Source organism: Euprymna scolopes, chromosome 6, assembly GCF_053919585.1.
Source record: "Euprymna scolopes isolate OS-2025 chromosome 6, ASM5391958v1, whole genome shotgun sequence".
NCBI classification, from domain to species: domain Eukaryota; kingdom Metazoa; phylum Mollusca; class Cephalopoda; order Sepiida; family Sepiolidae; genus Euprymna; species Euprymna scolopes.
Window position 1 is genome coordinate 117,407,827 of NC_136487.1, and position 13,067 is coordinate 117,420,893.

General features: G+C 25.0%; 1 protein-coding gene across 2 annotated transcripts in view; it reads right to left on the reverse strand.

Moving 5' to 3' along the window:
• Positions 1 to 12,328: 12,328 nt before the first annotated feature.
• LOC145277907 (sialin-like) overlaps positions 12,329 to 13,067 on the reverse strand; it is a 1,209,741-nt gene continuing 1,209,002 nt past the window's right edge. For both annotated transcript variants that reach the window (XM_080129960.1, XM_080129961.1), the window contains exon 14: positions 12,329 to 12,868. In XM_080129960.1, the coding sequence (XP_079986086.1) occupies positions 12,707 to 12,868 (162 nt within the window). In that variant the 3' untranslated portion in view covers positions 12,329 to 12,706. The remainder of the gene's footprint in view (positions 12,869 to 13,067) is intronic.

Here is a 13,067-nt window from a genome sequence, read left to right on the forward strand (position 1 = left end):
TTGATATGCGTTAGATGATATGTAATTAATAATCTATTGATATGCGTTAGATGATATATAATTAATAATCTATTGATATGAGTTAGATGATATATAATTAATAATCTATTGATATGAGTTAGATGATATGTAATAATTAATCAATTGATATGAGTTAGATGATATGTAATAATTAATCAATTGATATGAGTTAGATGATATGTAATTAATAATCAATTGATATGCGTTAGATGATATGTAATAATTAATCTATTGATATGAGTTAGATGATATGTAATTAATAATCTATTAATATGCGTTAGATTATATGTAATTAATAATCTATTGATATGCGTTAGATGATATGTAATTAATAATCTATTGATATGCGTTAGATGATATGTAATAATTAATCAATTGATATGAGTTAGATGATATGTAATTAATAATCTATTGATATGAGTTAGATGATATGTAATTAATAATCTATTAATATGCGTTAGATTATATGTAATTAATAATCTATTAATATGCGTTAGATGATATGTAATTAATAATCTATTGATATGCGTTAGATGATATGTAATTAATAATCTATTGATATGCGTTAGATGATATGTAATTAATAATCTATTGATATGCGTTAGATGATATGTAATAATTAATCAATTGATATGAGTTAGATGATATGTAATTAATAATCTATTGATATGCGTTAGATGATATGTAATTAATAATCTATTGATATGCGTTAGATGATATGTAATTAATAATCTATTGATATGAGTTAGATGATATGTAATTAATAATCTATTGATATGAGTTAGATGATATGTAATAATTAATCTATTGATATGCGTTAGATGATATGTAATTAATAATCTATTGATATGCGTTAGATGATATGTAATTAATAATCTATTGATATGAGTTAGATGATATGTAATAATTAATCAATTGATATGAGTTAGATGATATGTAATTAATAATCTATTGATATGAGTTAGATGATATGTAATTAATAATCTATAGATATGCGTTAGATGATATGTAATTAATAATCTATTGATATTAGTTAGATGATATGTAATAATTAATCTATTGATATGCGTTAGATGATATGTAATTAATAATCTATAGATATGCGTTGGATGATATGTAATTAATAATCTATTGATATGAGTTAGATGATATGTAATAATTAATCTATTGATATGCGTTAGATGATATGTAATTAATAATCTATTAATATGCGTTAGATGATATGTAATTAATAATCTATTGATATGAGTTAGATGATATGTAATTAATAATCTATTGATATGAGTTAGATGATCTGTAATTAATAATCTATTGATATGAGTTAGATGATATGTAATAATTAATCTATTGATATGCGTTAGATGATATGTAATTAATAATCTATAGATATGCGTTAGATGATATGTAATTAATAATCTATTGATATGAGTTAGATGATATGTAATAATTAATCTATTGATATGCGTTAGATGATATGTAATAATTAATCTATTGATATGCGTTAGATGATATGTAATTAATAATCTATTGATATGCGTTAGATAATATGTAATTAATAATCTATTGATATGCGTTAGATGATATGTAATTAATAATCTATTGATATGCGTTAGATAATATGTAATTAATAATCTATTGATATGCGTTAGATGATATGTAATTAATAATCTATAGATATGCGTTAGATAATATGTAATTAATAATCTATTGATATGCGTTAGATGATATGTAATTAATAATTTATTGATATGAGTTAGATGATATGTAATAATTAATCTATTGATATGCGTTAGATAATATGTAATTAATAATCTATTGATATGCGTTAGATGATATATAATTAATAATCTATTGATATGCGTTAGATGATATGTAATTAATAATCTATTGATATGCGTTAGATGATATGTAATAATTAATCTATTGATATGCGTTAGATGATATGTAATTAATAATCTATAGATATGCGTTAGATGATATGTAATAATTAATCTATTGATATGCGTTAGATGATATGTAATTAATAATCTATTGATATGCGTTAGATGATATGTAATAATTAATCTATTGATATGCGTTAGATGATATGTAATTAATAATCTATAGATATGCGTTAGATGATATGTAATTAATAATCTATTGATATGCGTTAGATTATATGTAATTAATAATCTATTGATATGCGTTAGATGATATGTAATAATTAATCTATTGATATGCGTTAGATAATATGTAATTAATAATCTATTGATATGCGTTAGATGATATGTAATTAATAATCTATTGATATGAGTTAGATGATATGTAATAATTAATCTATTGATATGCGTTAGATGATATGTAATTAATAATTTATAGATATGCGTTAGATGATATGTAATAATTAATCTATTGATATGAGTTAGATGATATGTAATAATTAATCTATTGATATGCGTTAGATGATATGTAATTAATAATCTATTGATATGCGTTAGATGATATGTAATTATTAATCTATTGATATGCGTTAGATAATATGTAATTAATAATCTATTGATATGCGTTAGATGATATGTAATTAATAATCTATTGATATGCGTTAGATGATATGTAATTAATAATCTATTGATATGCGTTAGATGATATGTAATTAATAATCTATTGATATGAGTTAGATGATATGTAATAATTAATCTATTGATATGCGTTAGATGATATGTAATAATTAATCTATTGATATGCGTTAGATGATATGTAATTAATAATCTATTGATATGCGTTAGATAATATGTAATTAATAATCTATTGATATGCGTTAGATGATATGTAATTAATAATTTATTGATATGAGTTAGATGATATGTAATAATTAATCTATTGATATGCGTTAGATAATATGTAATTAATAATCTATAGATATGCGTTAGATGACATGTAATTAATAATCTATTGATATGAGTTAGATGATATGTAATAATTAATCTATTGATATGCGTTAGATGATATGTAATTAATAATCTATAGATATGCGTTAGATAATATGTAATTAATAATCTATTGATATGCGTTAGATGATATGTAATTAATAATCTATTGATATGAGTTAGATGATATGTAATAATTAATCTATTGATATGCGTTAGATGATATGTAATTAATAATCTATAGATATGCGTTAGATGATATGTAATAATTAATCTATTGATATGCGTTAGATGATATGTAATTAATAATCTATAGATATGCGTTAGATGAGATGTAATTAATAATCTATTGATATGCGTTAGATTATATGTAATTAATAATCTATTGATATGCGTTAGATGATATGTAATAATTAATCTATTGATATGCGTTAGATAATATGTAATTAATAATCTATTGATATGCGTTAGATGATATGTAATTAATAATCTATTGATATGAGTTAGATGATATGTAATAATTAATCTATTGATATGCGTTAGATGATATGTAATTAATAATCTATAGATATGCGTTAGATGATATGTAATTAATAATCGATTGATATGCGTTAGATAATATGTAATTAATAATCTATTGATATGCGTTAGATGATATGTAATTAATAATCTATTAATATGCGTTAGATGATATGTAATTAATAATCTATTGATATGCGTTAGATGATATATAATTAATAATCTATTGATATGCGTTAGATGATATGTAATAATTAATCTATTGATATGCGTTAGATGATATGTAATTAATAATCTATTGATATGCGTTAGATGATATATAATTAATAATCTATTGATATGCGTTAGATTATATGTAATTAATAATCTATTGATATGCGTTAGATGATATGTAATAATTAATCTATTGATATGAGTTAGATGATATGTAATAATTAATCTATTGATATGCGTTAGATTATATGTAATTAATAATCTATTGATATGCGTTAGATGATATGTAATAATTAATCTATTGATATGCGTTAGATTATATGTAATTAATAATCTATTGATATGCGTTAGATTATATGTAATTAATAATCTATTGATATGCGTTAGATGATATGTAATTAATAATCTATTGATATGCGTTAGATGATATGTAATTAATAATCTATTGATATGCGTTAGATAATATGTAATTAATAATCTATTGATATGCGTTAGATAATAAGTAATTAATAATCTATTGATATGCGTTAGATGATATGTAATTAATAATCTATTGATATGCGTTAGATGATATGTAATTAATAATCTATTGATATGCGTTAGATGATATGTAATTAATAATCTATTGATATGCGTTAGATAATAAGTAATTAATAATCTATTGATATGCGTTAGATGATATGTAATTAATAATCTATTGATATGCGTTAGATGATATGTAATTAATAATCTATTGATATGCGTTAGATAATATGTAATTAATAATCTATTGATATGCGTTAGATAATAAGTAATTAATAATCTATTGATATGCGTTAGATGATATGTAATTAATAATCTATTGATATGCGTTAGATGATATGTAATTAATAATCTATTGATATGCGTTAGATGATATGTAATTAATAATCTATTGATATGCGTTAGATAATAAGTAATTAATAATCTATTGATATGCGTTAGATGATATGTAATTAATAATCTATTGATATGCGTTAGATGATATGTAATTAATAATCTATTGATATGCGTTAGATGATATGTAATTAATAATCTATTGATATGCGTTAGATGATATGTAATTAATAATCTATTGATATGCGTTAGATGATATGTAATTAATAATCTATTGATATGCGTTAGATGATATGTAATTAATAATCTATTGATATGCGTTAGATGATATGTAATTAATAATCTATTGATATGCGTTAGATCCGTTTATCATATCATTATGATAAATGATAATATGTAAAAAATAAATTTAGTAAATTTCTTTGTTATTTACAACTAAATAATAACCAGTTAAAATCACACACTCTTGCTATTAATTGCTATTAATTTAAACAGAGAAATATGATTAAAATAAAAAAAAAAGCGCTTAAAATTTACTAATTATTTATAGGCTTAGTTTGTGGTTGTTGTATTGCGTTTTACATTTTAGTTGCACCAAAATACACTTTTCTGTTGTTGATGTTATATTAAATAATTGCTCATAAAGAAGACGATATTATAGCATAATTTTTAAAACACTAATAAGTATATTAGCATGATTATTGCTGCATCTTTCCAAACGATCGCCGTCACATTGAGTTCTCCCAATCTCGTCGTCCATGCCATCTCAGATGATTCTGCACTCCCGCCGCAGATTTGCACATCTTGAAGCGGATGTGACATACAAATTGAGCAATTTCCTCTGGAGGTTGAAGGGTATTCCTATGAACAATCACATGCCTTCTCAGACCAGCAGTAAACTTGCAAACTTTGCTGCATGTTAAACAGATCGTTTGGTTCAGACTAATAGATGCAAAGTTGACCTGAACAGGAGTTTTATGCGACTTAAGGTGGTTGACGAAGCCAGCTTTTGACAAAAGCACTAGTTCACAAGTGTCACATTTCCAGCTCTGTGTGTCATGGTTAAGACCGTCAATTAAACCTTTGTGAAGCTCTCACTACAGATTGTTGTGGGGCTGCTTTCTTTTCTCTAGAGCATTACAGCTTTCACGTACAATCTTTCGCCACTTTGGCCTTTACAGAGTAAGTTCTTCCCATGTGTCGATGTCGATTTGTAAGACTTTCAAATTATTTTTTGTAGAGTCCCTGAATCTCTTCCTAGGCTTGTGTTGATGGCGCTTAGCATACTACCATTGATATGTAAATAAATGATAAAATTTCATTATTATTCAAGATTAAACTTATTTATAGTATAAAAACGTTGACAGTTCTCATTACATCACTAAAGTCTGTTTACCAATTACAACATTGAGTCTGTTTACGAATACTAGGTGCTATATGTATTCTCATATGCTGTATGGGTATGTATAATATCTGAGGGAGATGAACGCCCCTGCCTTGCACAGTTCCAGGTCACCCTTGGGCAAGGTGCAGCACTTCATTTTAGCCTCCCTCTGATATTCTGGAAGGTTACCATATAGGGGTAGATGGAGTTCCTTAGCTATGATCAAGGCAATACATTTAGGAAAGGTGGAGGATAGAGGGAGCCCGTTGTCTGTACGGCAATCTTCTAATGTTGATATCACAAAAAAAAAAAAAAAAAAAAAAATCACCCACTTTTAATTTGCCATTTGGAAGTAATAAGGCTCAGAAAACCGTCACGAGAATGCTCATGTTAGTGTGCAATCTGGTCTAAATGTTTATATTAACTAAGTAACCAATTAAACTTGCAGCAATATTAATTTAAAAGAAAGAAATATGATTATTTACTAGACATTTAGAGATTAAGGTTGTTGTTGTTGTTGTTGTTGTTGTTGTATTGCGTTTCTAAATCCCGGCGTTGCTCAGGAAAGTAGAATAAATAGAGTAAGCTTACTAAATAATTCGGGTAGAATAAAAAAAATAGAAAGCATTACTTTTTGAATTTCTTATTGGTTGCACTGAAATGAACTTTTCTGCTATTGATGTTATCTTTTTTATAGCCTAAATAATTGTTTAATAAGTTAAGAATTTATTATATGATGTTATAAATTGAATTTTAAAAAAATTCTTAATGCTGCAATATTTTAAGTTATAAATTTATTATAGTTTTTATCAGAATATCTTATCTTTTTCTTTTCCAGTTTTAACAACATGTCCTTTACTTTTCCATGTTTAAGCTTAATCATATTACTTTTCATGCTCGCATTTTTCTATTGTAATCCATGATTTTTCAGGCTTCCAGTAAATTCACTTGTTCTTTGTTTAATTTCAGCCTTATTACCCCCCCCATATGTAATAACAATGTACGGCACTCGGCTGCTTTCAATAAATCCCCCCAATTGTCTCCCTTTCATTCTTTCATTCCGTCTGTTTCACTTGTTACTTCTCTTTTCGCGAGAGCGGTGAATTGGTAGTTATAGCAATCGCTGAAGCGACGTGGTTGCTATGGAAACCAGCCATAAAAAGCGTCGCTTATCTCTAGTTTTTTTTTTTTTTTTTTTACGATTTTGAACATCAGTAAATTCATCATAACTTTTGTTTTACTGAATGAAAATTGAATTAAAAATTTTTTTTTTTTTTTCATTTTTCTTTCTTTGAAGATTGTAATGCTGGGTATGGGGCAGCCAAACCAGCTGCCAAAATTGGCCCGCTTTTTATTGAAACCAACCGAGAGCTCTTTTTAGTATCCTCGCTGTTCTCTTAAGTGCAATTGTCTGGATCTCTTTTGCACTTGGTTCACCAGGAATATTAGTTAAGTAAGACTTCAGGTTCTTCTTCATAAGCCCTATGGCACCTATGATAACTGGTATGATTGATATCTCCCTAAGATTCCAGTTTCTTTTCATATCGTACACAATATAGTTGAGAAGGTGATCTATAAACTGTAATAATTGTTTGAAATTTGGTCGAAACATGAGTGAGCGGTGAAGCTTTAAAGCAGTTCGGAATGACTAAAACTGCCACTTGACCATATATTCAAACACGGTAATGTTTGCATGACAAGGAAGACAATAATAATAATGCTTTTATCCTTTACAAAACGATGATATGTATATTTTTAGACTGAAAAGTGATATGTAAATTCAACGAACTGCATGATTGTCTATCTGCTGCATTTGTTGATTGTTAATGTTTGTGTGTATTTAACTTTCGTTTTTAAAATCTGAACTCAAGTTGACTTGTCGAATTTTCAAAGACAGACCTAAATAGCATTTAAGCTGACAAAACTTGTATTCATTTAAAGAGGAAAAAAAAAGAAAAGAAAAGAAAAGACGGTGGTAGTCATAAAGGAGTGGAGGAATAAGGAGATGGTTAAGTAAAATGCGGGGAGACAATTGTTAGAGGAAACATATATATATTGCATATCTCTCTCTCTCTCTCTCTCTCTCTATATATATATATATATATATATATAGATATTGCATATCTATATATATATATATATATATATATATATATATAGATATTGCATATCTATATATATATATATAGATATTGCATATATATATATATATATATATATTGCATATATATATATATATATTGCATATATATATATATTGCATATATATATATATATATTGCATATATATATATTGCATATATATATATATATATATTGCATATATATATATATATATATATTGCATATATATATATATATATTGCATATATATATATATATATATATTGCATATATATATATATATATTGCATATATATATATATATATATATTGCATATATATATATATATATTGCATATATATATATATATTGCATATATATATATATATATTGCATATATATATATATATATTGCATATATATATATATATATATATATATATTGCATATATATATATATATATTGCATATATATATATATATATTGCATATATATATATATATTGCATATATATATATATATATATATATTGCATACATATATATATATATTGCATATATATATATATATTGCATATATATATATATATTGCATATATATATATATATTGCATATATATATATATATATATATATATATATATATATATATATATATATATATATATATATATATATATATTGCATATCTCTTTCTATTTCTTCCTTTCTTCTTATATACATACATTTTGCAAGAGTCACCAAAAAATATAATTTCTAGCGACTTTGGTTAAGTTTCTCTTAATTATGAACCGAATTAATATGCGTTTGATCCGTTTCTCTTTTCTATATTTTTTCTCGATCGTTCCAATTTTTTATTTATATTTCTACGGAATTTAGGTTTTGATCAAATTAATGCAATATTTTTCATAGTATAAAAATAACTAATAAATAATTTATATTTTATTTATTTATTATTTGCAAACTATTATCTTCATCTTTTTAGTTGTTGTTTCCCGAACGTTTCGACCAACTATTCCTCTGACCTTTGTCAAGTTGTTTAACGCGACGGGATAGGAATGCTTAATCTTCAACTATATCTTCAGTAATTACTGCCTTCCATAGTTGTTGCCGTCTCACCACGTTTTTTGGCCAACTAATCCTGTAGCCGGCTTTGGTGAAACAACAACAACTATGGAAGGCAGTAATTACTGAAGATACAGTTGAAGATTCAGCATTCCTATCCCGTCGTGGTTAACAACCTGATGAAGGCCAGAGGAATAGTTAATCGAAACGTCGTTAAACAACAACTATAAAGACGAATAAAAAAAATAAGAATATACAAATTACTCATCTCAAAAGAATTCCAATAATTAAATAAAAAATTATGATAATAACTAATAAACAAAGTAGATTAATAATTAATAAATAAGGTATAATAATAACTAATGATAATGTATGATATTAACAAATAAATAATTTTAATAATAATAATTAAATAATGTACCATAAAAACTAATAAATAATTTATTATGATAATAATAAATAAAGTATAAACATAATTAATAAATTAGGTATAATAATAAACAAATAAGTCATTTTAATAATTACTAAATACTAATATAAATTAATGAATTAGGTATGATAATACTTAATAAATAATTTATATAAATAACTAATAAATAATGTATAATAATAATTAATAAAGTATGATAATAATTTATAAATAATAATAACTAATAAATAATGTATAAAATTTACTTAATTTAATTAATTTAATAATAATAACTAATAAGTAATGTGTAATAATTTATAAATAATAATAACTAATAAATAATGTATAAAAATAATTAATAAATAAAGTATAATCATAAAAATTATTTATAATTTATAATAATAACTGATAAATGAGGTAAAATAAAGACTATTAAATAATGTATAATAATAATAATAATAATAATAATAATAATAATAATAATAATAATAATAATAATAATAATAATAATAATGAATCTTTATTAAAGTGATTTATTCCATACGTTTTCAAAAAAATAATTTATTTTTGGATTTTTTTTTATTCTTTAGTTGTGGGCTATTCATCTGCTAATTTGACTTTATTCAAAGAAAACAGAATAACGGAATAAAAGAAGTTAAAATTCTTCTGATACCATCCAATCAACAGAGCCCACCATGTTCTGTTTTCTTTTTAAGAAACCCATTTTGCGCATAAACATTCCATTCGTTATCAGCAATTAGACATTAAAGACATGTTTTCGTTTCAATAACAAAAAATAAAATGAGCAATAATAACAAAAAAAAACAACATTTTTTTTTAAATAAAAATTTAAAAAAATTAAAAAGTAAGAAAAAAATTATCAACGAATTGAAAAATTTTTTTTAAATTCTTATTAGTTTTAAACTTTCAGATTTAGTTAAACATTTATAAGTAAACCCTTGGTCGGCTATAGTCCAGGTCTACCCAAAGGCTACTTTTTTATTAGCTGCTATACCGAGGTGTAGAGGAGGCTTCTACTCCATTCCCAGTATTACACCACTCGCTCTTGATCCTCCTCGTAGAATACTGAGTGTTTCGCAAAGTGGGCCATCAAGTACCATTTTTTAAAGTCTGACTCGACCAAGAATTAAATCCTGGTTTCCCAGCCCATTGGCAAATACTGTAACTAATATGCTTAATAGACCGCGTAACATTTACAAATAATTTATTTTTCTATAATTATTTATACACCATAATTAAACTTTTTTTGGAAAAAAATATAATAATTAAATAAACATTGACAATGTAACAAAATCAAATTATTATATTAATAAATAAATTATTAAAGAAATGTCAGCCATTGCGGACCTGTGAAGTACCATAATGAACTATTTCCCTTCGGCAGATGGATATTGAACTAGTGTAGTTTCGTGACCTCTCAGTTAATAAAAATTCGGGGTGTAGGAAAACTCTCTGCTGAACTATTTACATCAGACAACAAAGTGGCTCACAGAAACGTTCTCCACCGTCAACACCAAGGGAAGTTTCTGTTCGACCCCCCTCTCACAAACACACTTTGCCAGCAGGCAAAGTTAAGAACTTGTATCTTCTATTGTTATGCACCTGGCTCCCAGTCACAAGCCAGCAGCTCACGAATATCGCTTGTTTAAACCGACTGAAAATTCTTTTTCTCAAATTTTTTTTACTAATCAATTTTGGGCTGTTTATATGCGGTTATATTTATCATTTCTAAATCCCGGCGTTGCCCACGAAAATAGAATAAATAGATAAGCTTACTGAATCATCAAAGCAGAATAAAAAATAGAAAGCATATATATATATATATATATATATATATATATATATATATATATATATATATATATATATATATATATATATATATATATATATATATATATATATATATATATATATATATATATATATACACACACACCGCAGGAAATCAGAAAAAAATAATCCGCATTTATCAGGTACAGGTTCACTTAGTATTCACCCCTTTCTTTGTTCGTTTTTGGAGGGTATAGTGCCATCTTTTCTTAGAAGTGTTAGATGGTGACCTAGTTTTAACGTGGATGCGTTCAGATATGTCTGCTTATATTTTTGCTTATTAATTTATTATTATAATTATCAGTATAGTTATTGCTGTTATTATTAGTTATATTTTTATTTTATTATTACATTTAAATAAGTTTTTTTAATGTGTTTTCAAAATGTAAAATTTTTTTGTGTACGTATAAGTTTGTTATTCCATTTTTATGGTTTAATAAATTTGAAGGTTTTTTAAACTAAAGATAGCTAATTTCTCATTCAAACATAGTCTACACGGCTCCTCTAAGTTTCTACATGCACTGGCTTGTCTTATTATCTCCACTCGATCATCTGTGAGCGTTCACTTTCTTTGAGCTTTCGGTAGAGGCTTCTGGTGGTGTTTTTATTCGGTCATTTTTGTTTTTGAAAGTACTTCTGTGGTCGTAAGAGGACGATCTTCTTAATATATATATATATATATATATATATATATATATATATATATATATATATATATATATATATAGCAATAATGGTAATTAGTAAAAACCGGAAGAAAGTACTCAATACTCAGAGCAAATATACTTTTATTTTATTTTATTACCATTTTATGTGTAACTAAGCAGATAAAACGGCAATAAATAAAAAAAACATATATATATATATATATATATATATATATATATATATATATATATATATATATATATATATATATATATATATATATAAATTAATGCATAAAACAATGGCTGACATATCTTTACTATCGTAAAGTAAATTAAATTTAATAAGTTTTGGGTTGAATTATTGACGACAAAGATGAAGTATTACGCTTCATTTTCCCCTTAAACCAAAGAAAAAACAGCAATATTTGCACACACACTCCTGTCGTATAAATATATAATGCAGATGAGCAGGTTCCTTGTAAACTAAGTAAAATGACTTCTATCTTCATTGACTTAACATAATAAAATTCTTACATTAAAAATAAAGCATTTAAGAATGAAATAATAAAATATTATGCAATTTGGTATATTAATTTTACACTATAATTTCGCTTTTCAAAAAAAAAAAACAAAACAAAAAAAAACGAATTAAACACGAAATCAAACTGAAATGTAACAGAAAAAGATGTCTTTTTTTTTTTCCTGTCTGGTCTTTGTTTTTCTCTCTCAGTGTTGGTTGGGTTCTGTGAAGTCGTCGTAAGGAAGATAACCCATCGGCATCTCCGCCCACTTCTGGCGTTCACCGGAGGCACAAAGAGCGTAGATCATTCCACCTAACAAATAGATGATGGCTGATATATAGAAGATGATATGCCACTCAGAGGCCAGCTGTAGGGGATGTTGAAATGAGCAGCGAAAACAGCAACAGCAACGCATCATGATGAAAAAAAAAAAAAAAAAAAAAAGATGAAAAAAATCACATTTTAAGAAGCGCGATATTAATAAGTAAAATAAATTTTTATTATATTTCATGCATGTCACCATTTTTGTAATTATTCTATAATAATTATTATCTGTATTGTATTTT